The sequence below is a fragment of the Medicago truncatula genome, chromosome 5 (genome assembly GCF_003473485.1).
Source record: "Medicago truncatula cultivar Jemalong A17 chromosome 5, MtrunA17r5.0-ANR, whole genome shotgun sequence".
In the NCBI taxonomy this organism is placed as follows: Eukaryota; Viridiplantae; Streptophyta; class Magnoliopsida; order Fabales; family Fabaceae; genus Medicago; species Medicago truncatula.
The window spans coordinates 44,078,530-44,105,066 of NC_053046.1; the positions used below are offsets into that span (position 1 = coordinate 44,078,530).

The window sequence follows — 26,537 nt, forward strand, 5'->3', positions numbered from 1 at the left end:
CTTTAAATGTATAAGTGTGGCTTGAACTACCCTCCTCAATAAGTCGATCTTAGTTTTTTTTTCTCTCTAAGTTTTCTTTTTCAGTTTCTTCATCGAGAGGTGGATTTGAGTCAATTTCTGACTTAAAATCACCCATCTTCATCATTTTCTTCATCCTTTTCTCTCTATTTCAATCAAAATAAGTGCTTTTCACATAGATTTAGGTTTTTCTTCGTGATTTCATCATCTGAGTGTGGTGGTGTGTTGTTCGTCGTCTTGTGCGGCGTTGTTTGATTTCCCGCCTTGTTGCAGTGTTCATTTGATTCATATTAAAAGATCGATTATTCAATCAAAGATTTGACGTCAACGTTGCAGATCCGAAGACGGCATGGTATTCCGGTCAATTTAATTTTATAATATATTTTTGTAGGCATTATGCCGTTATATGCTATTAACTTGAATGTTGTGAGTTTTTTTTATTTTTTTTTATTTTTTTTATTTATCCTTTGATGTTTTTAATGGTGTTAAATGATATACTCTATCGATTTTGAAAGAATGAATATCGTTTTCTTTTTGTAAAAAAACGTGTGGCTTGAACTCGGAAGTTTTGGATTTCTTTTTTAATTTTTCACCATTGATCAAACTTTTGGAGCTGATGCACTTCTAAGTATAATCCCTCGGATGATGTCACACAAGCATATATTTTTTCATCACTTTTATGACTGGTGTCAAATTTTCATAAATTAGTTATTGTAAATGATTTGACTTAATTAACAAATAATCTCTTTTGAAAAGAAAGCTAAAAATTAGTCTAATCTGAGAAATTTTGATTTTTTGAGTGTACTGTGAGTATTTTTTTTTTTTTTTTTATAAAGAGGGTCGAAGTTCGAAAGGAAAAGAGAACTAAATAAGAATCAAACGGGGGATAGAAATCCCTATTACATCAGCTGCGAGCACGTGACTAAATTGAGCCGGACAAGACTCGAAAAAGGTAATTTTATCCGTTAGAGAGCATCCAAAATTTGCTAGAGCATCTGCAAAATGCTTCACCACAATCTCCCAATTTAGATTAATTAATCTCTGAAATCTCGAAGTTTTGTTCATGTGAAAGTGAAATATTATATGTTTGTCATGATAATGACGCCATGTCTACTACATCAACTGTAGATATATAGCAAAAAATATGACTCCATTTAAGTTAATATAAAACTTGAATATAATATTTTCTCTTGTTCAGTGTCAGGAAAATGTATACCGAGTGAAGACTGTAAGAACTAAGATATATAGAATTTATTCAAGAGTTGATAGGTCATTGATAATGAGTTTTGAGTTGCAACCTTAAGTGGAGTAGTTTAAATTTCATCAATTAAAATGACAATTACTACCATCGTCGTTGCTAATAATAATAGTAATTTATCTTTTTTATTTTATTTTATTTTAAACAAAGAATATAGACTTGTGAGTTATATACGTTCAGAAGATGTATTTAGTTGTTATAAAAAAAATATGTCCTTAGTTAGAGTGATATTTTTCTTTTTCGAAGCAAGTTAGAGTGAAATTAACACTGATAACATTAACAAAAATTATTGAGTAAGTTTTTTTTAAAAAAAGTATTGAGTAATTTTTTTTTTTTGAAAAATTAACCAAGTTATACACGGGTCATTTAAAATATTTTAGAAGCCCTATTTTAATTTTAAAAATTGGTATATGCAAAAACTCAGGGTCTCAAATTTTTTAATTGGTGTACCCAAGAATTTGAGCTTTAAACACTTTGGAAGCCCTCAAAACTTGAGTTTTTATTTTTTTAATTTTTAAGTAAACTTTTTGGATTTATTGATATTAGAATTTAAGCTTTTACACATTTCTATTTAATGTTTTTACAAGAATTTAGATCTTCAAAATTTTAAGGTATGTGTTGTGACCTAACTCGGTTAGGCTATGGAGTTCAGATATGCTCCATTTACACAAGACTCCATTTAATCCATTTAAGGTACGAAGTAAGACATGTGACATAAATTAATTTAAGGGTTGAGTTTCTATTAAAAATATAAGTATTATTTAATAGAATAAAAAAAACAAATCACTGAATCAGTAACCGTCTTCATTCTCCCTCACACAATCTCCTATTTCTTCCTCTCTCATCGCCACTCATTGATTGTTGTTTTTAACCCTAATCTCTCTGATTCTAATATGCACTTAATAATAATAACATGAATATGACCTGATGTAAAATTAAAAAGGTTTAGCTGTGATTATTATTATTAAGAAAAAAAATGAAAAAAGTGAGTTTTCATGAAAATTGACAGAAGAAGAAGAAGAAGTGAAGAAGAGGAGAACGAGAAGGAAGAAACATAGAAACATGAGCAGGGAAGGAGAGAACGTGAGTGAACATGTGATGTGATGTGATTTGTTTCTTTTTAATTATTTTAAATCTCAACCTTTAATTTTTCTTTTGCCACATGTCTATCATCTATGATGATAAATGGATTAAATGGAGCATACCTGGACTCTAGGCTATGAGACCGTTCTTATGATCCAACCAAGTAATTTTCCAAGTACAAATCATCTGTGTCCATTTTATTTTATAAAAAAGTCGAACTTTTCTAGTTACCTGAAATTATCTAAGAACGATACTTTATTGAATTTTGTATTTTTTTTTATTTTAGTTTGAAGCTGGGGATTTATTAATTAAGTCAAAATAAAAATACTTAAACAACATTCTCCCTCGAATTAAAGATATGTGTATATATCAACATTACATTGATATGAACTCTAATATTCAATTAAACAAAATCTTGGATTTAAGTTTTGTGGATGAAAAAAATGTGATTTAATTGAATGAACCCACTAAAATTGGCCTGCTAATTCTGCAATATTCATTATTGGCAAAATCAGGGATTAAAATCCTCCCTAATGATATATGGTTACCCCAATAAAAAAAATTAAGTGTGTCCCTATCAAGCTGCACATGTCATATTCGTGCGTGCAAGCTTGACCGGTAGAATTAGAAAACTCAATAATAATATTAGTTTAAAAATTACGTAGTAGATTTTTTTCCCCTCCAATAATTATAATTATAAAAATAGAGATATGGACAAAATAGTATCCATCCATAATACAAGATGGAAATTATTCTGCAATTTGTAATAAACAAAACAAAAATAACGGTCAAAGATGTATTACTAGACATCGTTGGACTATATATGCCGCCAGCAACTCACCAACCTTATACTTTATGTATTATTCAATTATATGGTGGTAGAAATGAGAATAATCCACCTACCCTCTTAGAAACACTATACTACAGTTTCAAATTTGGACTGCTCAAACAAAACCAAATATCAATAAAGTGTCAATTTTGTGATTATTAAGAATGTATGAAATTTTTAGCTATATAAAAAGGATGCAAGCAAAGCTTAGTCCATCATCAAACATAACTCTCATAGTGTACCAATCTTAACATTGAACCTTAGTCCAACCCAAAAATAACAACATGGGCAGTGTTGAAATCCCAACAAAGGTTCTTACAAACACATCTAGTCAATTGAAGATGCCAGTGGTTGGAATGGGATCAGCCCCTGACTTCACATGTAAGAAAGACACAAAAGATGCAATCATTGAAGCCATCAAACAAGGTTATAGACACTTTGATACTGCTGCTGCATATGGCTCAGAACAAGCTCTTGGTGAAGCTTTGAAAGAAGCAATTGAACTTGGTCTTGTCACTAGACAAGACCTTTTTGTTACTTCTAAACTTTGGGTTACTGAAAATCATCCTCATCTTGTTATTCCTGCTCTTCAAAAATCTCTCAAGTAAGTAAATTTTAATTCATATCAATATTACATTCATTTGGAGGATGTTTGATTCTACAATGATAAAAATTAATTTTGATCTTGATTTGTTAATTTCATGTAGGACTCTTCAATTGGACTACTTGGATTTGTATTTGATTCATTGGCCACTTAGCTCTCAGCCTGGAAAGTTTACATTTCCAATTGATGTGGCAGATCTCTTACCATTTGATGTGAAGGGTGTTTGGGAATCCATGGAAGAAGGATTGAAACTTGGACTCACCAAAGCTATTGGAGTTAGTAACTTCTCTGTCAAGAAACTTGAAAATCTTCTCTCTGTTGCCACTATTCTTCCTGCAGTCAATCAAGTAAGTCATCAACTAAACCTAAGTTTTGATTAACTTATAGTAAACTTCTTAATTGTTAATATGTACTTATACAATGAAATCGTATATTTATAGGTGGAGATGAACCTTGCATGGCAACAAAAGAAGCTTAGAGAGTTTTGCAACGCAAACGGAATAGTGTTAACTGCATTTTCACCATTGAGGAAAGGTGCAAGCAGAGGACCAAATGAAGTTATGGAGAATGATATGCTTAAAGAGATTGCAGATGCACATGGAAAGTCTGTTGCACAAATTTCTCTAAGATGGTTATATGAACAAGGAGTCACTTTTGTTCCCAAGAGTTATGATAAGGAGAGAATGAACCAAAATTTGTGTATCTTTGATTGGTCATTGACAAAGGAGGATCATGAGAAGATTGATCAAATTAAGCAAAATCGTTTGATCCCTGGACCAACCAAACCAGGCATCAATGACCTCTATGATGACTAAATATAGAAGAATTAATGATGTCAAAGTCCTTTAAGTTTGCTTAAAAATTATGTTTTTAATTTAAATATTGAATTCTTGTTGCTTGAGCTTGGAATTACCGTTGTTTTAAATAATCAATTTTCCATTTCATTTTCTCCAAGTTATTTTATCGTAGTATTTTATCTTACTCTATCTTGAAATTTGTATGTGATGTAATTGCATTGTCTTATTTATTCAATTTAATTAATGGATGTGTGTCTTCCTCCAATCTTCTCATGATCCTCCTTTGTCCCAGTTCTAAGTGAACTAAGTTTAGGCATTTCTAATTTTGCTATCCTCCTCTTGGGTAATGTCTAACTTTGTGGTGTGAAGGTTTCCTCCAAGCCACTTCTCATGATCCATAAATACTGTCCCAGTTCTGTCTCGGGTCTGTGCTGGCATAGTTTAGGCATTGTTTGCTGTTTCGGTCTGGGGTGTGGGTTCCCTTTCCATGGGAGTTTTGGTTATTTTCCGGTGTTTTGGAATGTCACATGTATACGGCATTTGTATTTCTGTTTTTCGCCCCATGTTTAAAAAAAAGTATCAAAATTAAACTCATTTTGTAAACCTAAAAGCATAATGGAAGTTATCAATTATTTATATTCCAAAACACAAACAATGAAACAGTAATTAGTTTCACTAATACAAGTAAAAGGCTATACAAAACTTCAAATGAAAGTTTTTCACCAATAGCAATGACAAACTGCATAGTACATACAATGTCTCCAACTCCATGTCTAGATGACACAATGACAATAATCACCTCAACCAGTGATTAACCCTGCCTTCTTCACCATAGCAGCATGATTATGGTCACTAAGGTGAGTATTTAAATTTGCCTGGCTATTACACACCACATTGCATAAAGTGCACATTTTAATATCATTAACTGCAGCTCCTCTTTCCACAGCTTTACGTTTCTCTGCCTCGATATCAAGTTCTGGTACCTGCTTTGCTTTTAGGTTATCGGAATCTGGTTTTTCCTGTGTCTCAATTATAGTAATTGTTGCGGTGGTGGTGGGAGTGGCACCGCTGCCAACACCGACTTTTGGATTTGACAATTTCTCCAAGTTCCTCAAGTGTTTCTTACCGGATATGTGTGCAGTGTAGCTATCCCTGCTGTTACAATTAATCTTGCAAAATTCACACCATACAGATTCAGCAACCTTGATTTTCTTAGCAGCTTTTTCAATTGGAGCATCACCTTTACGCTTGAGTTCGGCAATAGATGGACCAATGCCATCATTAGACTTCAAGGCAACCTATGAGTCACAAAAAGTGGTCAACTCAGAAACATTTCATAAATGGCACTCCGTTTTATACTTCTCTTGCAGTTCAAGTAATGATAATACAACAAATACTTATCTATCTATAGATATACATCCAGGATACTAAAAATATTTGATTGTTCAAGGTCGCTAAAAATACAAATGATCAATTGTAACAAAGCTAAAAAACTAAAAATCAAGAGTTCTATCATTCCCTGTATGGTCGTATATTAGTTCTCACTGATGTCATCAAATTTGGAAGCCAAAAGACTATATTTTTACATAACTGAACTGTTAAGAAAAACAAGACAAGACATTTATTTATCATATTTAACTGTTCAAATGTTTCAAGGATTATATATATAGTTTGGCCTGGCACTACAACATTTATGAGAAAAGTACATTTAAGACAACTAACTATAACAACAGTACTTGCCGCAAAATAAATAAAGAACAAGTGCTTATTGAATGTAATTTGATTATGACGTCATCAAATCCTTCTAGTGGAAGAAGACTATTGTTGTTGTTAATACCTCTGTAGTTAATAGAGGCTGTTGCGGACGCTATAATACTGTGGCATGACGTAGCGGTAGCTAGGTTCAACTGACATCAGGGCAGCATAGCGCCCATGGTAGTCAACGTTACAGTCGCTTCATGGTCAAATTGCAGGAATTAGCACCCGAAACACAACACTAAACTCATTTGCAAAACCTCAAAAAACCCTCCACTTATTGCCGTTGTCTACATCTCCCGAACAACAATTTTTTCCTTATTTCCAATTACTTTTTCCCAGTGGATGAGTAAGCCAACTAGTTTGAACTAGAATACTCAAAAGTATGAAAATAAGAGAATCTAGGTGGGTTGCAGCCACTATGATTTTGCAAAGCACTTTGTAGCTTTTGCAAAATCACGGTGTCTTGCCGAGATTTCAGCAAACCCACAGTTATATAAAATATTCACATATCAAGCTACCTTACATGCATTTTAGCTAAATGGCCTACAAAGTTAATTAGCTAAACCTTCAGTGATCCTCTCTTGCCTTGTGTGTCCAATCAAGATAAAAAAATTCGTCCTTTTAATGTTCTTGTTCTGTCAGAATAGTTTTGTTTTAATGTAAAACATGGTTATAAGAAATTATACATATTAGTGTGTGCCACTAGTGTGCATTATGTGTGGATAACAGTAGAAGCTATGAAGCACGGATATGGACACGGACACACCGACACAGCTAATAATTTGAAAAAATCACATAATCCAGTGTAATTACAAGTGTCGGTGTCAGACACAACACGTGTCCGACACCAGGACACGCCTAATATGAGGAGTGTCCATGCTTCATAGAGTAGAAGTAATCATGACAGTAACGTAAAGGATAATGTAAATTCACCTTAGCCGCATGCTTTCTCCCAGCAACATGTTTGTTATATGTATCTTGACCAACGCACACAACATTGCATGTTGAGCAAACCTTAACAGAATCAACCTGTTTCTTAGGCTCTGAGTGTTCGGCTACAGGACCAATTAACGCTTGTCCTTGGATACCACTTGTGTCAGTTTGTACATTCTTAACAGAATCAACCTGTTTCTTAGGCTCTGATTGTTCGGCTACAGGACCAATTAACGCTTGTCCTTGGATACTACTTGTGTCAGTTTGTACATTCTTAAAAGAATCAACCTGTTTCTTAGGCTCTGAGTGTTCGGCTACAGGACCAATTAACTCTTGTCCTTGGATACCACTTGTGTCAGTTTGTACATTATTAACAGAATCAACCTGTTTCTTAGGCTCTGATTGTTCGGCTACAGGACCAATTAACGCTTGTCCGTGGATACTACTTGTGTCAGTTTGTACATTCTTAACAGAATCAACCTGTTTCTTAGGCTCTGATTGTTCGGCCACAGGACCAATTAATGCTTGCCCTTGTATACTATCAACCTGTTTCTTAGGCTCTGATTGCTCGGGTACAGGACCAATTAATGCTTGACCTTGGATACTACTTGTGTCAGTTTGTACATTCGCATGAGATGCAACTGTAGGATTAGTCTGCCGTTGCAAATTTTTCTTGTGTTTCTTTCCAGCTATGTGATTTTCTAAAGAGACTTGGCTATTGACTTCAATTTCACACACTTCACATCTGAAAGCTTTGATGACTTTGGTTTGGTTAGGCAACATTATTTTAGTCTCATTGCCATAAATTTGAAGTTGCCATGAACCATTATGCGCAGAAGGCAAACTTGCAGGCACTGCTGAAGTCTGGTGTGATGAACCAACAGCCGGCAATATTAGAAGCATTGGCATACCATTCTGCGCCGAAGGCAAACTTGCAGGCGCTGCTGAAGTATCTTGTGATGAACCACCAGCAGACTGCAAAATTAGAAGCATTGGAATACCATTCTGAATAGAAGGCAAAATTGCAGGCGCTGCTGAAGTCTCGCGTGATGAACCAACAGCCTGCAATATTAGAAGCATTGGAATACAAAACCAGAGTGAAAGTCAGAAGCTTCCAATAAAACTCAAAATCCTAAAATAAGGGATCAAATCAAATGCAGTTGACCTCTCTATTTTATTATTCTCGCTTAACACACTGATTTATATAATAATTGAACACATTTATAGTATAACTTATACTCAATTAACCGTATATATCATAATTTTCCCATTTCTATTTACGTTAATTATATGATAATAGTTAACATAAGTAGATTATAAAAAACACCCAGATTTTCATTATTCATCTTCTTCCTTCTACATTTTTCAAAATTGTTTTTGAAAAGAGTCAATTTAACAAAGAAGAACAAACATACATGTGATAACCATGTGAAGATACTCACAGTAATGGTTAATGTCTTCAATGAGTTTGGCCTCTAGTGTTCTACTACTTCAAGTATGTTATGCATATTGTCCTATTTGGTGTTGTCAATAACAGTTTGCGGAAAATAACGATTTTAACAAAGCCATCACAAAGCCATCATTTGACAATTATTTGTTCTAAATAGAGTATCACGAAACAATAGTGATTTATTCAAATTCCGCGCGCTATAGTGCCACTATTTGACAACACCTGTCCTATTGGGTTCATTATCGGTTATTAGGAAAATTTCCAAGCTGCATAACTACTATAATACTTTTAACCGGATCTAAACAATATTTAAGTCCTGATTGCGGTCACAATTTTTTATATTGCAACGAATTATGGTCAAATACAATTCTTGCAATCTCAACCTCAGTAGCAGAAACATCAAAAACCATGATGTTATGGCCACAATCACAGTATGAACACAGTATCGGTTCATTTTAAAACCCTAATTATGACAATCACGCCATTGCCTCACCTTTCTTTTGCAAACCCTAATTACTACAATCACGCCACAATTGTGGTGTCAGTCCATTTCAGAAACCCTAATTAAGAGAATCACGCTACAATCGTGGTATTGTTCCATTTTAAAAACCCTAATTAAGATGAACTCCAACACCCAAATAACAGAACTCCCACATTACCATCAGCAAGTCAAAAACTCTACAAATATTTATCCACTATTTTTTGAAACCTAACAACTAAAATAAAATGCAACAATAATTTCAAGAAATGAACATAAAAATGATACTAAGAATTATAAAAACAACCCAAATGACAAAACATAAAAAATGGGATTTTGATGAGAAATTTGAAAAGTAAGATCAAAAGGGTAAGTGGAACTGACAGAATCATATCTGATGAGTTGAGATTGTGGAACGATCATATTCGGTTGGGAAGCGTAAAAGGGACGCAGAGGCAGGAAAAATGTTTGTGATTGATTTGTAGTGATTATTGATTAATGGGTTTAATGATTAGGTTTAGGGTTTGCTCATTTTGATTTTGTTTTGACTAGACCCCAACACATGGACTATTTATTGTTAAAAACTACTCCCTCCAGTCCGAGACAAATAATTTTTTTTAGATACATTGAATAATTTGATTAGATACATAAATTATTCAATGTATTTAAAAAGTCAATTTTCTTTTATAATAAGATCAGAATGAGTATTTATTAAACGATCATTAGGAACATGTACTTTTTTTGGAAACATATAATATCATTCAATGAAATACAACAACGTTTTAAAAAATGAATCGATTAAGCTATTGAGCTATTGTTTTATTGGTCAAACTAACAGGACATTTGTTGAACTGCATACTTGAATTGGATAATCCGGTTGTTTAATTCGTTTTCTATGTAAAAAATGTAAATGTAATAAATAAGGTTGAATTGAATGATATGGGTTAGAACCGATCTATATATTAAAAATATAAAAATATTTATTATTGTTTTTTTTACAAAAAAAAATGTTTATTATTAGAAACCATCCACTAATTGGTTATAAAAACCATCAATTACCATTGAGTGAAATACAACATTATTTTAGAAATTGGATCGGTGTTCAATCAGATCAAGGTATTAGGTTATTGGTTTATTGGTCAAACCATATTGTCACTAGTTGAGTCGTATAGCTAAACCAAATGACCTCATTGTTTAACTCGATTTCTATAAAAAAAATTAAATGTATTAAATGATATAGAATCAAATGATATTGGTCTTATAGACTTCAACGTTGAACATGAAATCTCATTTGCTTATGCAAGAATAATATAAAAACAGTTTCATAAATAACATAGGCATCACAATGTAACAAAGGGAACTACAATGTCGAAAATACATTCTCTGATGTAATATCTTGATGGAAGAATCTGATTTAGTGTGATTTTTGTTTTATTTATATTTTATCTAAAATTACTTGTGGGGGAAAAACACACAATCAAAATTTGATATTGAAGGAGTAAAATTTGAGAAAAATATCATAATTTTGTCTTATATATTTACAAACAAAAAATAAGTTTTAAAACTATAATACTATAACACAATCAAAATATCAAATCATTTTTAATTTTCATTTTCAAAGCAAACTGGAAGAGAGTATAAATATACAATCAATCACGTTAGAGATAAAGTAAGAAGGAAATACAAGACAAATAGAAATTTTTTATTGAATCCATGGCTTGCTAATTGTACACTTAACAACCAATAAAAATGGTCCAAACAAGGGAAACATGCACCATAATTATCATGGTCACACATCTAAACCATAGCGCCAGAAAACAAATGCTAGTATGCTACCTCCTCTCAAAAAAAAATGCTAGTATGCTACCTATAATAGCTCTCTTCTCCTTTTATGGAGTAGAAAAACATGAAATAAATTCATACTCCCTCCGTCCCTGAATAAGTGACCTATTTGACCATTTCACACAGATTAAGAAAAGTGTAAAGATGAAAGAAAGAGAGTGATACTTTTACTGAGTTGCCCTTGTCATTATTTTGAAACTTTTTCACTTTTAAGTAATGATTACTTTCTTTGTTCCACTACAAACTTTAACATGGGGACCACAAAAAGTATTTATAAGGGGTAAATCTGTCAAATTTTGCTTAGAAATCTGAGAAGGTCAAGTATTGTGGGACAAATATTTTTTACGTCACTTATTCAGGGACGAAGGGAGTACCAAACAGGTAAACACAACCTTAATTGCATGTGCATGTTGAAGACACACACTTCTTCCATTGGTTCCAGCTAGCATTGTGCTAGAATCTTAATTATTGCTCATAAATGGAAGATCATTTTTACTCACATTACAATAAATCTCTTTGGCGGGAGAATAAGCAACTTTAATCCAACTGATTAGAAACCGTTGTATTCCACCAGTGACCAACAACCTCTCAGTTGGTCAACGAAGGAGAGGAAATGCAGAAAGGCCGGCATCTGCCTCCGTCAAGCACTTCGACCTTACATGCCTCGTGCTTGGGGGGCAGCGTACCACACCATAGAAATTAAACCGGGGGGCACGCAACTCCCTAATTAAGAGGGATGGTGCCTCCACATATACACCATCTTTTGGTGAGGACGATGACAAGCCTAGACACCACGATGATCATACCTAACAACAACAGACTGTAGGTCCCACTATTCGAGAAGAACGTTCCTTACGTCACACCTCGACCAATTCATCCAGATTGGTGAGGATGGAAACAATTCAGAGTAGTTCGACTTCCTTCTTGGTCTTGACACTATAGTAGACATGGTAGATTACTACATGATCTCTCAAGTAAGTGGTTAGTAGTGCGATCCTTGACTACTTTTTCCAACGGAAATTAGTCGGTGGTATTAATCAAAAGTCAGAACGTCGTATCAATAATTAATATAATAACTATAAAAAACCGAATCAAATTCTCAAGTTACACTCTTTAACAATACAATTACAATTTCACACACACGAAAAGGAATCACAAGCAAAAATAATATACTAGCAAAAGTCCAAGCTAAATAGTTCAAGTATACAACTATTATTTATAAGAATCACAATAGGAGACATTTTTATAATAAGACGGAGCAACTTTCCTAATGTTAAACTTCAAACTTATTGGTGGTTTAATCGTATTATACTTTTTATTTTATTTTTAGTACACGACTTGGAGGTTGAGTCTTTTGTTATACTGCTATAACATAATTTTTTATTTTCGTTCGGCTACTGTGTAATAGCTTGTCTTTGTTATTGTAACATTGAACATTTTAGCTTCCTTTGTACACCTTGTACCATAGGAGCTTTTGTTGGTTTTAATATATTCTTTTAGCTTTTTTTTAAAAATAATAATATTATCGTTGGTTTTTTATACGAGCAATGCATGGTAGAGTGTATATAATTAATTTACGATACAACTTAAAATCACAATCATCTGATAATAATAAAAAAATTGTACAACTGATATCTAAATCCATTAATAAAACTAAATTTGACTAATGGTGTCCATTTCCACACTTCACATGCTAACTTCATTATTTGTCGTTAGCCATTTTTCATTCTTAGGTTTACTCTATTATGTGTTAAAACACTTTGTGATGATAAGAACATTCCATGCATATTACTGATGAGTGTTGCCGATATTAAGGTTGATGTAGATATCTTTCGAGCTATGGTACTACTTGGTGTGTCACTCCAAGGGAGGTTTGAAATCAAACCAATAATATGGTAATATGTGTTGTAATTTTTTTGTTTTGAGGGAATGTGTTGTAATTTTTGTATATTTCAAAAGTGTCATTATATATTGTGTACCATGTTTTAAGTGAGAAATATGGAAAAGATATTTTAATAGAGAATTATTATATTGTTTTTTTTTTTTTGACGCAAGAGAATTATTATATTGTTATTATTTTAATTTACTTGGTCCAATCCTTTTGTTATAATTTTTTACTAGACTTAGTCTTATAAGCCTATTTTTGCTCAACTACTTGTTTACCATTTACCACGTGTTGCCTAGTTTTACTTGGTCATGGCTTTTATGACTTATGACTTATCACTATCGTGCATTCTTTTAATGGTGTTGAATTTGTTTATAGCAAAATCAGTAACACATCATTCTTCTTTTCATATAAAAACTCATGCACAACCTAAACAAAACCCAATTTTTTTAATGCTTCAAGTCACACATAAATGATTTTCGTGAGTATGACATACAATCTTGATTTTTCAAAAATAGTTTTCCTTGTCAGTTTTGTATCTTCGGATCTACGAGGAAAATCCTTAATAACAATGTTTCTTACAATAGTTTACCGTATGTTCATTGTGCAGATTTTAATAGTTGGTTTAATAGCAGGTTTGATTTTGTTTTTTTTTGAGGGAGTAGCAGGTTTGAGATATTGATAAAATTGTTTCTATGGTGTAATTATATAACAATATCAAAACCCATATAAGTTTACTTAATATCTCTCTTACTTAGACTCTTTAATATTTAATTGTAATGGAGGATATTCAAGGTGAAATGGATGATTTTGTGGAAGATTTAAATAAGGAATGGATGAAAAATGATGCACCGGTTTTTGGTACCTATTAATGTGGAAGAAGGTTCACAGCCTGACATACAAGTTATCAAAGATTTGAGTGGGCCACACATTCAAGTAAATAAAGATGTGAATGTATCTTTAGACATTATTAAGAATGGTAACAGCCACAGCAAGCAGCAGGCCGATCGAGAGTAAGCAGGAGGTGGTTTTCCATGTGAGTAAAAATGGCGTGCATAATGTTCCTGATGGGGAGTGTTCGCTGAAGGTGCATAGACATTCCAAATCAAAGTCTATCTCTAAAGGGAAACATCATAAGAAACATAAGAAGTTAGCAGGAATTTCTCTTCATCAACCGGTTGGTTTTATTAAAAGAATTGCAAGATTACCTTTGAAAGATAGAAAGGAGATTTTGAAGGTGCTTAAGAGACAAGAATGCAAGAAGAGTGTAGTGTCTACAACATCTAAGGTGATAGCTAACTCTTTATCTCAATCTTCAAATACATCAAATTCATCGGTGAACAACGACTGGGAGAATTAGGTTATTCTTCATGGTAAAAAGGAGGTGGTGGAGAAGGATGTTCGGGATATAGGTACGAATTTGGGTGTTAAATTTAAGGGTGATAAAAATAATAGGTTTAACTTGTTGACTAAGGAGGGACGAAGGGAGTTGCGTGCGGAGAGGGGGGTTGTATTCGTGGAAGAAGGTAAGGAGGACGGTGGGGATCTTGGTGAGGGTTGTTAGGGGCGGTTTTGAGGGTGGTGTTGGGGGTGGAGCGGGGTGAAGATGAAGGTATTATCTTATAATGTTAGGGGTCTTGGTGGTTTTGAGAAACGTGATGAGGTGTGTCGTCTTGTTAATGATAAGCATCCTTTTGTGGTTTGTTTGCAAGAGACGAAGCTGGGAGTGTTTGATGATTTCTTATTAAAACGGTGCGGGGAGGTGCGCCGTGTAAGTATTCTTTCCAACCTTCTGTTGGAGCTTCAGGTGGTTTAGTAACTATTTGGGATACTTCGGTGGTGTTGGGGGTGGAGCGGGGTGAAGATGAAGGTATTATCTTATAATGTTAGGGGTCTTGGTGGTTTTGAGAAACGTGATGAGGTGCGTCGTCTTGTTAATGATAAGCATCCTTTTGTGGTTTGTTTGCAAGAGACGAAGCTGGGAGTGTTTGATGATTTCTTATTAAAACGGTGCGGGGAGGTGCGTCGTGTAGGTATTCTTTCCAACCTTCTGTTGGAGCTTCAGGTGGTTTAGTAACTATTTGGGATACTTCGGTGGTGGAGGTTTGGTGCACATTCAATTTCAGACATGTTTTGGTTATTTAAGGAAGAATTATTACTACCGGTCAAGAATTTTTTTATTGCAAATGTTTATGCCCCTTGTGATTTGACAACCAAACTTGACTTGTGGAATCGACTTACTCATTTTATTTCTAATGTTGGAGACTCTAATTTATGCATTTGTGGTGACTTCAATTCTGTTCGATCAGAAGCAGAGATGAAGGGCAGAAACGCGGTGTCTAGACAACTAGATTCAGATAATTTTAACAATTTTATTGATGGTGGTTCCTTGATTGATTTACTGTTATGTGGCAAATTGTTTACTTAGTATCGTGGTGATGGTATCTCAATGAGCAGATTGGATATATTTTTGGTGTCTGTATCTTGGTGTGATTCTTGGCCAAATTATATTCAGGTGGCTAACCAGAGAGGGCTTTCTGATCATGTTCCGTTATTGTTACACGTTGAGGATGCAAATTGGGGTCCTTAGCCGCTGAGATTGATGAAATGTTGGTCGAACTATCATGGTTATGCGGAGTTTGTTCGTGTCAAGTTAAACTCTTTTTCCTTGAATGGGTGGGGATGCCATGTTCTGAAAATGAAGTTATCTGAAAAAAAATCGAACTGACTAATTGAAGAAAAAATCTGCATATTTCTTTATCTTGCGGTTAAGATAACTTTTAACATCACATCGAACCAAGTCGCATCATGGTTCACGAACACGCCTAGAGAGGACATATTTGGTGCATTTTTGTTTTTGTCAAGTAGTTTAGTGGCTAGAGAAATTTACCTTAAAGATGAATAAGTGGTTGTCAGGGGTTCGAACTCTAACTCCTGCACATATTGCAAATGAGCTAAGCTCATGGGGACATATTTGGTGCATTTTGATTCTACTGTAATGTTTATGGATGAAGTAATTTCTTCTCTTATATAAGAATTAGACACAAAAGTTTGCTAACATCAATGACATTTTCATGTTTGCTTCTCTTAATTTTTCTAACATCTTATTGCATCCATATGTCAAGTGTTTGCTACAAGTTACTATAAAAATAAAGAGTTTGCTATTAAGTATTTGGAATAGGTCTATTTAATCTATTAAATCAAATATTTATATAAATTTAATTTCTATTCCATGTCCAAGATCACTTTTGTCGATTTATTTGACTTTGCGGACAATCATTTCTTACATTATCTGCAGCACAATAAAACAAGCAGAAAATCAGTTAAAAACTAGAATAACCTCGTAGCCATAACATGTTATCATAATCTGTTACCATTCCTTTATTTTAGTCTCCTAGTAAGTTAATTACATATAGTTTTTGGTTGGATAGTATCCAAATTCCATCTCTCATTTTCTCCTATATCTCATTCCATGTTTCTCAGACAGTTCAATATATGGTGAAATCATAGCATGATCCATAGGAAAGCAATTCAATGTCATGATCATCTAGAAAGTGTATGAATTACCTCTCGCTACCCTGGTTTCTCAAACGTTTCAGCACATCTTCTTCGCCAATGAGTCGTCTGACCAAACCTTTAAATTGACCAAAAATTCAATTCAGACTGAATCATGATCATAGATATAGTGATCAGTGATAATATACAAACACTTATGGATGCTACATAACTCTTTACATAGATAGGACATATGTAACATGAGATTCATTCTTTAAATAACTTATTACCATTGGTATAATCGCGGCAATCGTTGACACCGATTCTCAAATCTGTTTCCCATTTTTTGTTGAATTCACTTGCTATTTCCACAGCATCTGCTTCTGCATATCCAACTAGCCAACATTTGCTTCGCGGCAATCTTTTTAACTTCCTCACAAGAACAGCTCCTGAGAATTATATGAACAGAATTGGTGATTTATGTAAAGAAAGTAAACATTTATGGAGAGAAAAATCCAATCAAAAAGTTCACAAGTTATGAATAAAGTCCAAATCTGACCTGGCACAGCTCTACCAGATAAAACTGCTAGTGCCACATATATATCTTCAGGATCTTTTGGTTGAAAATCAAAAACTAGAACCTGAAAATAAATACTAGCAATAAAATATAAGACGTTCTCTACGTCTCGAGGCCTGCTCCGGCCTGAATAGCCTTCGGACTCAACTCGGCTAAACTTTTTTTCTTAATAAAAACACCAATAAAATGTAAGAGAGGAAGGAATAGGATTGGAACCTGTGAAGGTGAGGAAGGTTTGATGATGACCATGAAATGCTGCAAATCCCAAATATTAAGGGAGTAAGCAGCAGACATAAGCAATTGTGGTGGTCCCTTTGAAGCCCTTAGAGGCATTGCTGCCACATACACTTCCTCTCTGCCTCTTACCATTCTTCTTGTCTTTGATACAAGTGATTCCATTTTTATGTCACTCAACAAACAAACTATATTTATCCATTCCTACTTTTGTAAGAGAAACTAATGGTTCAAATTTATCCAATACATTTGGTCCCCACTTGCTTTACATTTTATTATGACTTTACACTTTTTTCCTCAATATTTTTCTCGTCTTTCATATATGGAATTAAGCGTATGAATTTATTTCATTTGGAAGTTATTACCAAGAAATATTATTGTTCTTATTATTAATAAAAGAGGAATATATGTTTTGTTTGTTGTAATTTGTGGGTTTGGGTTGGTGGATTTTGTTGAACTGGAAAGTGGAAACGGCGTCGTTGGTATGTGTTATATGCGGTCATGCGGATGTGTGAATGGACACGTGGGATGAGTTTCAAACACAATTGCTGCACTTGCTTATGTGAATGTGAAACTACAACTAAAAACAAACTTAAGATTGGTTTGAGTTTGTTTGCAATGTTGGTAACTCGATCTCAAAGGTCAAAACTATGTTATATGAAGAAGTAATTTATATACTACTTTCTTAAAAATTTATAAAATTTCTCTTTTGGCAAAATTTCATATATTTTTTTAAAAAAAAAATTTGAGAGAATTTTTTAAATTATTTTGTTATTATAAAAATTGTATATTTTTTAAATTTATTGTTAAACAATTTGAAAATGCCACCTAAGAATTGTATAAAAATTGTATAAAAAATATACAATTGTATAAAAATTGTATATTTCATTAATTTAAAATTGTATATTTCTTACATTATATTGTTAAACAATTTATTGTCATACAACAGTAGTAATATACATATGTATCGACTCTCGTGGAAGCGGCTAATGCCACCTAAGAATTTTGATGGTATGAGATTTAAGAGCCTTAAAGTTTTCAAATCAATAATATTTGATAAAGAAATGAGCATAAAAGTTCTTCATAAATCCAAACTCCTTGCTCTCTAGACTATTCAAAACTAAATATTTTCTTACTAGTGATTACCTCACTTCAAGCCTGAGACATAACTTAAGCTATGTATGGAGAAGTGTTTGGATGGCAAAGATTGTGACCCAAAGCAGGTTCAAGTGGAGCGCTAACATTGGGGAGAACATGTCTATATGGGATCTTGAATGGTTTGAGATTGATCATCATATTGAAAAGTCATTAGGGTTGCATACGACTTTCAAGAATATGAAGGTATCAGATTTAATGGTGTAAAACACTAAGAACGAGAACATCAAAGCTATTAATCATTTCTTTGATACTACCTCATCCAGAAAAAACATATACAAAATGCCCATATTTGCATATATGTTCAGCAAGACAATGCAGTTTGAAAGTTAAAAAAAGATGACAATTAATCCGTCTACGGTATGTATAACGTTAATGGAGCTTGATACTGCTTTGAGCCACCAAAGGGCACGGGGAACCAGAGAGTCATCTGGCGAGCTAAAATACCGCCCAAATTTAAGAACTTTTATGTGGAGGAATTGATTGCCTTCTGGATCATGTTACAATCTAATGGTGTTAATTGTGATACAAACAATGCTTTATGCGACGGACAAGAGGATATTTTTCATATCATATTTATGTGTGACAAAAGCAAGAGAGGATGACACCTCATAGGACTTTGGAATGCTATTAAACAAGTTCTAAATACGAACAACATATCTCAAGATAGTTCTCGAATTTATTTCAGAAGGTGAGTCTGACACCTAGAGAATTTATTTATTTAAGTAATTTTGGTAATGGACTAAATGACATGTCAACACAACAAATATTATAAATAATTTTGTTAAAGTAAAAACCCATTTTAATTTGTAGATAGTGTTTCAATAAATTAACCAAGTTAATTGTTAATTTTATAAATCCAATCATAATTAACAAAATAAATATTAGACTTAATTAATGATTTGATCCCTTAACCGAAAGTCACAACTCACAATTCAGTTAAAAAAATGAAAACAGTTTTTAGCGCCAAATTATTGTCAAGAACCTTTCTTCCTCTAGAAACTCGTTCTGTAAAATTATGGCTTACAATGGAGGAGCCGTGGTTTTGGGGGTTCTTGCTTACGCTACCGCATCGATTTCCATTCAGTATCCTCATGTCAGGCGTGCTCGTGCATACTACGAACAAGTTTTCGCACTAGAGCATGTTGCTACTTTTATTTTTTATCCAATGAATAAAACCACTTTTATTATAAAACATAACAAATTAAATAGCTTATTTTAAAAACAGTTTATTTTATGCAAAACAGTTTATTTTAAAAATAGTTTATTAAAAAAAAACTTATTTTATGAAAAACAATTTATTAAGATCTCTTTTTAAAAATAGCTTATTCAAAACCGTTTATTTTATGTAAAACACCTTATTTTAAAAAAGAGCTTATTCAAAACAGCTTATTTCGCATAAAATTAGCTGTTTTGAATAAGCTGTTTTTTTAAAATAAGTTGTTTTCATCAAATAAGCTATTTTGCATAAAATTAGCTGTTTTGAATAAGCTGTTTTTTTTAAATAAGTTGTTTTCATAAAATAAGCTGTTTTGAATAAGTTTTTTTTTGAAAATAAGTTATTTTGCATAAAATAAGTTGTTTTTCAAATAAGCTGTTTTGAATAAGTTGTTTTTTTTTAAAATAAGTTGTTTTCATAAAATAAGCTGTTTTTAAAATAAGATGTTTTGCATAGAATAAGCTTTTTAAAATAAGTTATTTTAAATAAGTTGTGTTTTTGGAAAGATCCAACAAAGAGTTCAAGTGGTTTCCTTAAAAAAAAAAAAACAGTTCAATTAATTAAGATTAAATTTAATTTTTTTTTATTGATACTATGTATATTAAAAGATAAACATTAAACAATTCAATATCATTATACTATGTTTTTTTTATCGAAAAAGATTAATTAAATAATTCAATTTCATTATACTATGTTTTTTTTTATAGATAAACATTAATTAGTTGTTAAGTTAGTATTATACTATGTTTATTTATTATCTACTTTAATAATACGAGTTCTCGAATAATTTGATAAGAAAACTATTAATAATACAATATATAGTGTTGTTTTTTTGTTTTCTTTTTTAAAGAATACAATTTTTTTTTTTAAGGAAAGAATACAAATATATTGTTATTCTTAAGTGGTTTAACGAGTGACCTTACTTTTAATTGTTGATTTTATATGTATTTATGAGATAAAGAAGTTAGAAATTTCATGAGATAAAGACACAAATATTATTCCGTCAAAAAAAAAAAAAAGACACAAATATTATATGAACTTTTTTTTTGGAAGAAATACATATTATATGAATTAAATTGTGTTGAAATTGTTTGATCTTGGATACAATTCATCAATATTGTATGATCCCAAAAATGAAACTATTGTATGATCATATATACAACTATTAAATATTTTATGATCACAAAAATAAATCTATTGTCTATATACAAACATGAAACAATTGTATATTCATTATATGTAATTCTAATTTATATTTTTAAATTTCAAGAATTTTTCTAAAATAGGCATTTTTATGTCTCAATTTGAAATAACCGCTTGTAAATTTTATAAAAACTTATAAACAAAAAAAATATATTTGAATTCATGACCAACAACTATAAAAAATATTTATAGCAATTGTTGTTGTAACTTAACAAATAAAATGATATATTTTTGTCACATGATTGTTAAAGACACATATATTATATGAACTTTTTTGAAAGAAATAAATATTATATGAATTAAATCGTGTTGAAATTGTTAAGGAGACAAATTGTTTGATAATCATAAATCAACTTTTTTCTCTAAATATCAGATGATGATGATGATTTTTACTATAAAAAGACTAAAACTAAGAAAATTAATTAAAACAAAATCTAAAACTAACATAAATTAACATGAAAATGATGAGTAATCAAACATCGTTTTAAAGTTTGTTTGCACATGAAATCCAAACACATTTCATTACATATATAGTTATATATGTATATATTTTAGTGATTAACATGTATCACATTAATGATTATATGTGATTGACATGTGTAAAAATTGTACATCAATAAAATACCAATTATATTCAATAAAAAATTTGTATAAACATAAACGTTTGTGATAGATTAAAAAAGATTTACATATATAAAAATACTAATAGATCACTCAAAATATATAACAACAAGATTTGTTATTAGCATGAAAGAAAATGAACATAATCTACTTGAAAATAGTTCAATACTTATTTTATGAAAACAGCTTATTTTAAAACAACTTATTCAAAACAACTTATTTTATTCAAAATATCAAAATATTTTGATGTTTTAAAAAAGTTGTTTTTTAAAAATAAGCTGTTTTGAATAAGCTGTTTTAAAAATAAGGTGTTTTTCATAAAATAAGTTGTTTTTTTAAAATAAGTTGTTTTTCAAATAAGCTATTTTGCATAAAATTAGCTGTTTTGAATAAGTTGTTTTTTTTAAAATAAGTTTTTTTTTCATAAAATAAGCTGTTTTGAATAAGTTGTTTTTAAAATAAGGTGTTTTGCATAAAATAAGCTGTTTTGAATAAGTTTTTTTTTTAAAAAAATAAGCCATTTTGCATAAAATAAGCTGTTTTTCAAATAAGCTGTTTTTTTTGTAAAATAAGTTGTTTTCATAAAATAAGCTGTTTTTAAAATAAGATATTTTACATAAAATAAGCTATTTTAAATAAGTTGTTTTTTTGGAAAGATCCAACAAAGAGTTCAAGTGGTTTCCTTAAAAAAAAAAGCTCAAGTGATTTGGTTCAGTTCAAACGGTTCGGTTCGTTTCAAGATGGTTCGGTTATGGTTCAAAAACTGTTAATAAATTAACGGTTCGGTTCGTGAACCATTATAATGGTTCGATTATTTTTGATTCGGTTCGGTTCGGTTCATGGTTCGCGTGATGGTCCCTTTGAAGCCCTTAGAGGCATTGCTGCCACATACACTTCCTCTCTGCCTCTTATCTTACCATTCTTCTTGTCTTTGATACAAGTGATTCCATTTCTATGTCACTCAACAAACAAACTATATTTATCCATTCCTACTTTTGTAAGAGAAACTAATGGTTCAAATTTATCCAATACATTTGGTCCCCACTTGCTTTACATTTTATTATGACTTTACACTTTTTTCCTCAATATTTTTCTCGTCTTTAACTTGCTTCTATCTTCTTTCATATATAGAATTAAGCGTATGAATTTATTTCAGTTGGAAGTTATTACCAAGGAATAGTATTGTTCTTATTATTATTGATATTGTCCACCATTTCAACAGCGGAATTTAAAATATCTATTACCATTTGATTGAATGGAGCAAAACGGGTGGAACATGTTAAATTTTAACTTAGGTTAGTCGAAGTGATAAAGGTTTGGTAAATGGTTACGGATTTGAATGATGACTATGTTAATGAAAAAACGGTGACATTTAGCATGCACAAGACATAAATTTGTGCACCATGCACAAATTACTTTCTAAACAAATGTTAGCCATTGATATATTATTATTATATTTGGATGGTTAAAATCTATTACCAGTAACTTGTTATCAACTTTTTGTAGTTTTGTCTACAAAAACACAGTGACCCCACCTATGAATTATTTATGATTAAACCTATTAATGGGTTTTTGAGCTTATCTGTTGTATTCATGTGTTCTTAAGAATCTTCATCTTCATCAATTTGTTCTTCCTTCAAATTTAGATCTAAAAAACTACAACCACAATACAAAAGTTGTTGACATGGGGAGGAGCTTTCTCTTGTTTCTTTTTTGGGAAGAAGCATGCATGGATCTTAAGTTCACCACAACAGCACCACAAAAATAATGACCCCACCATATGAATTGTTTTTCATGTTGAAGGAAACTAGAAAGAGGGTTTAACACAGATCTGGAAAGTAAACTATGATCCAACCTTCAAACTTAACTAGGGAATGAAAAGAAATTAAACAAATTGATGAATGAAAAAAGAAGTTAATGGACATAAATAAATTGCTGGTGATAATACATATCTAGAAGTATGAAGAAGGTTGGGGGGCGAGGCATTGTATTTCACGTTTTCAGGAAGAAACAAATTAGCAGCAAAGAAAAAAGAGAAATTATATTTGTACAACCACTTTCTCACAACTTTTTGACAACTTTCTTTCTCATACTCACATTATCCTTTTATTCTCTCTCTTCCTTTTTCTCTCTCCATTGTTTTTGACCAATGAAAAGAGAGAGAAAAGAAGTTGTCTCATATGGTTGTTCAAATAACACTACTCAAGAAAAAAAGAAGCAAGGGGTGTATTTGTTTTTAGAAGTGGGAGGTGAATTAGCAAAATCAGACATCTAATATTTGACATTAAAATATGATTTAGGATTTTTTACTATTATAATGAAACAGGTCAAGAACATCCACCTGTCCTTCCAAACCATACTTGTGTATGGTGCACAAATTTATGTTTTGTGCATGCTAAATGCCACCTGAAAAAACAAAGTACTATGGAATTTTGATCCCCAACTTTTACAAACTTGCCATTTTGGTCTGACATTAAAAATTGCACTTTTGACTGTCCATCTTTAGTCCATTTTGTAAAATTGACACTCCCATAAATTTTGACCAAGTCAACCTAAGTGTTAAGAGTCAAAATCGATGATTTGTATAAATTAAGGGGTCAAAATCGCGGGTTTGTGTAAGTTGGACAGCCAAAAGTGTAGTTTATGTTATTGATAGAATACATATGTGACATTTGAGTCATTATATTTGATATTTATCTATGCGTTGACTTGGTCAAAATCAAGAGGTCGTCGTAGGCTAAGTGTGTATTAGGTGTGAAGCCAAATATGCCAAAATCACGGTGATCCATTGTGATTTTGTAGAAGCTACAAAGTGCAGCTTTTGAAAAATCACGGTGGATCGTCGTGATCTTGACATTTACACCGTAATACCAAATTCAAACTAGTAAAAAATTCTAATTGATTAAAACTTGAGAGGGACTTATATACTTCTTGTGGGGAATGGATTCTCTTGAGTGAAATTCTCTCCATTTTTCACATTTGTTACATCTCAACCACACATTCATTATCCTCTTTTCTTTATACTCTATCCGGTCACTATTATAAATAAAAAACTACTTTTTAGGATTATTGAATAAATGATGCATGTGGTCTATATAAATGGCCACATTCATCACTCATTCAATAAACCTAAAAAGTAGTATTTTACTTATAATAGTGACCGGAGGGAGTATATTATAACTTTTTCTCTCTGATGTTTACAATGAAGATTAGTCACAACTAATAATCATATATACTACAATTTTGTGGTAGAACTCGTAAACCTGTTAAATGACATTGTAAGTTGATCCATAATGACCAACTAGTTTGTTGGGCTCGACGAGCTTAACGCAAGTGGAAATTAAAATTTTAAAATCCAAAAGAGATTAGATCTTGCAGCGCAGCGGCAACGATAAAAATGAACACCAATATTTAACATGGAAAACCCTCTAATACCGAGGGAAAAACCACGGGACAAACTCCGAAAATATTCCACTATATTTAAGAATATTACAATATTCTCTCCACTCTCTCACACACACAAAAGATACAATATAGTGTTTCCCTTGAGACCTACTTCTATTCTAATGCTATTATTTTATAGCACCAAGAAGTTATAGAGATGATACCCACCCAGTGTATTTTTTCCACACTCTCTGGATTTACTCAACACTCTATTTTTTCTCTCACACACTTCTACACACACAGAAGCTTTGTGTTTTTCACTTCTGCTTCGATGCTTTCATTCCTTCAAGTACCCTCTCTATTTATAGAGGAAATCAGCTTATAAGAGTTAAATGCTATGCACTCCTTTCACACCAAAGTCATGTCCTTAATGTGTGAAAACTACTCCCTCCGTTTCTTTTTAAGTGTCTCTTTTGGAGAAAATTTTTGTTACTATTTAACTGTCACTTTCAAAGTTCAATGCAACATTAAATATTGTTTTACCAATATTATCCTTAGTTATTTATTGCGGAGAGATAAATATATGAAATGAGATGTTAAATGAATATGATCATTATAGTAAAAGTATAACTTATTGCATCAAAAGTAGTAACAATTATTGATTGTCTTGGTTTGTGTAAAATATCAAAATGTGACAATTAAAAAGGAACGAGGTAGTATATTTTATGTCATGCTTTCAAACTGCTCCATCGCAAGCTATGTGTGTTCTCTGCACATCCTATACATAGCCAAACTATTTGAAAAGAAAAACTAAGCCATGCATTTACGGTTAATGTGTAGAAGACTTTGACAATTGTTTGTTGCAATTTTCCTTTTAGCTGGAACATACCCCACGTGGTGGGACCAACATAGTCTTGCTTATTGTTGAGGTTTCATTTGGTTTCACGTTTTATTATTTATGTTTAAATTGAAAGCTCGATCATAATTGAATTTTTTTTTACCGTCTCGTGAAGCCTTTTATATTGAGAATTGCTGTTGACACATTACCTTTGGCTGAGAATTACTAGTAATTTACCCAAATGCTCCTCGGCAGTTAACTGCCGAATTATGAAACCGGCTGTAGTTAACTGCCGAGGAAAACTGAAAACTTCTGCAGTTAACTGCCGAGGAAACCTCAAACCTAGTTTTTTTTTTTTTTTTTTTACAAAAATCATAAATTGTCATTAATAATATTTATTGATTTTGAATGTTTCAATCATTATTTTGGTACGTTTCAAACAATTGCAGTATTATACTTATGCGTATATATCTTATTAAGAATAGCCTTTAAATCAGTGTAAAAATTAAGCATTTGAATATTGTTTTGCACATTACTTAAATAAAAATAATAATAATAAATCGTTAAAATAATTGTGCACAACGATTTTTTTTAAGGTATAATATGTTGTTATATTTTCTACATTAAAATAAATGTGCACAATGATTTTTTTTTATTTAAGTAATTTGCAAAACAATATTCAAATGATTAATTTTTACACTTATTGAAATGTTTTTTGAGGACTTAAATGCTCTTTTTATTTATAATGTTTTTTTGATGCATTTTTTTTATTGAATCATCATTTTAGGTCCATTAATTACTGATTGCAGATATTATTCATCTATCATATTTTTTCATTTATGGCAACAAAATCATATGAATGAAATCATAAAAATA

General features: G+C 31.8%; 3 protein-coding genes across 3 annotated transcripts; 1 reads left to right on the forward strand and 2 right to left on the reverse strand.

Annotated features, from left to right (window-relative positions):
• The first annotated feature begins 3,394 nt into the window (after window positions 1-3,394).
• Window positions 3,395-4,833, forward strand: LOC11430929 (NAD(P)H-dependent 6'-deoxychalcone synthase). Its single transcript, XM_003617958.4, has 3 exons — window positions 3,395-3,792; window positions 3,896-4,139; window positions 4,233-4,833. Exons 1-3 carry the CDS (start codon window positions 3,473-3,475, stop codon window positions 4,605-4,607), a joined length of 939 nt encoding a protein of 312 aa, XP_003618006.1. The 5' UTR covers window positions 3,395-3,472; the 3' UTR covers window positions 4,608-4,833.
• A 369-nt stretch (window positions 4,834-5,202) lies between these two features.
• Window positions 5,203-9,750, reverse strand: LOC11428409 (zinc finger protein 385B). Its single transcript, XM_003617959.4, has 3 exons — window positions 9,593-9,750; window positions 7,281-8,342; window positions 5,203-5,887 (listed from the first exon to the last, which is right to left on the reverse strand). Exons 1-3 carry the CDS (start codon window positions 9,629-9,631, stop codon window positions 5,390-5,392), a joined length of 1,599 nt encoding a protein of 532 aa, XP_003618007.1. The 5' UTR covers window positions 9,632-9,750; the 3' UTR covers window positions 5,203-5,389.
• A 6,240-nt stretch (window positions 9,751-15,990) lies between these two features.
• On the reverse strand, window positions 15,991-17,498 carry LOC11428410 (uncharacterized). Its single transcript, XM_003617961.4, has 5 exons — window positions 17,224-17,498; window positions 16,990-17,071; window positions 16,721-16,879; window positions 16,503-16,569; window positions 15,991-16,227 (listed from the first exon to the last, which is right to left on the reverse strand). Exons 1-5 carry the CDS (start codon window positions 17,404-17,406, stop codon window positions 16,224-16,226), a joined length of 495 nt encoding a protein of 164 aa, XP_003618009.2. The 5' UTR covers window positions 17,407-17,498; the 3' UTR covers window positions 15,991-16,223.
• Window positions 17,499-26,537: the final 9,039 nt, after the last annotated feature.

Excerpts from the sequence above, each read along its gene's own strand:
- LOC11428409 (XM_003617959.4), bottom strand. The coding sequence starts at position 9,631 with ATGATCGTTCCACAATCTCAACTCATCAGATATGATTCT. Across the intron at positions 8,343-9,592 it reads AACTCATCAGATATGATTCT|GCTGTTGGTTCATCACGCGA; the intron begins GTCAGTTCCACT and ends CTAATATTGCAG. Across the intron at positions 5,888-7,280 it reads GGAGAAAGCATGCGGCTAAG|GTTGCCTTGAAGTCTAATGA; the intron begins GTGAATTTACAT and ends TGTGACTCATAG.
- LOC11430929 (XM_003617958.4), top strand. The coding sequence starts at position 3,473 with ATGGGCAGTGTTGAAATCCCAACAAAGGTTCTTACAAACACATCTAGT. Across the intron at positions 3,793-3,895 it reads GCTCTTCAAAAATCTCTCAA|GACTCTTCAATTGGACTACT; the intron begins GTAAGTAAATTT and ends AATTTCATGTAG. Across the intron at positions 4,140-4,232 it reads TTCTTCCTGCAGTCAATCAA|GTGGAGATGAACCTTGCATG; the intron begins GTAAGTCATCAA and ends GTATATTTATAG.
- LOC11428410 (XM_003617961.4), bottom strand. The coding sequence starts at position 17,406 with ATGGAATCACTTGTATCAAAGACAAGAAGAATGGTAAGAGGCAGAGAG. Across the intron at positions 16,880-16,989 it reads ATCTGGTAGAGCTGTGCCAG|GAGCTGTTCTTGTGAGGAAG; the intron begins GTCAGATTTGGA and ends TATAATTCTCAG. Across the intron at positions 16,570-16,720 it reads TTGCCGCGATTATACCAATG|GTTTGGTCAGACGACTCATT; the intron begins GTAATAAGTTAT and ends GTCAATTTAAAG.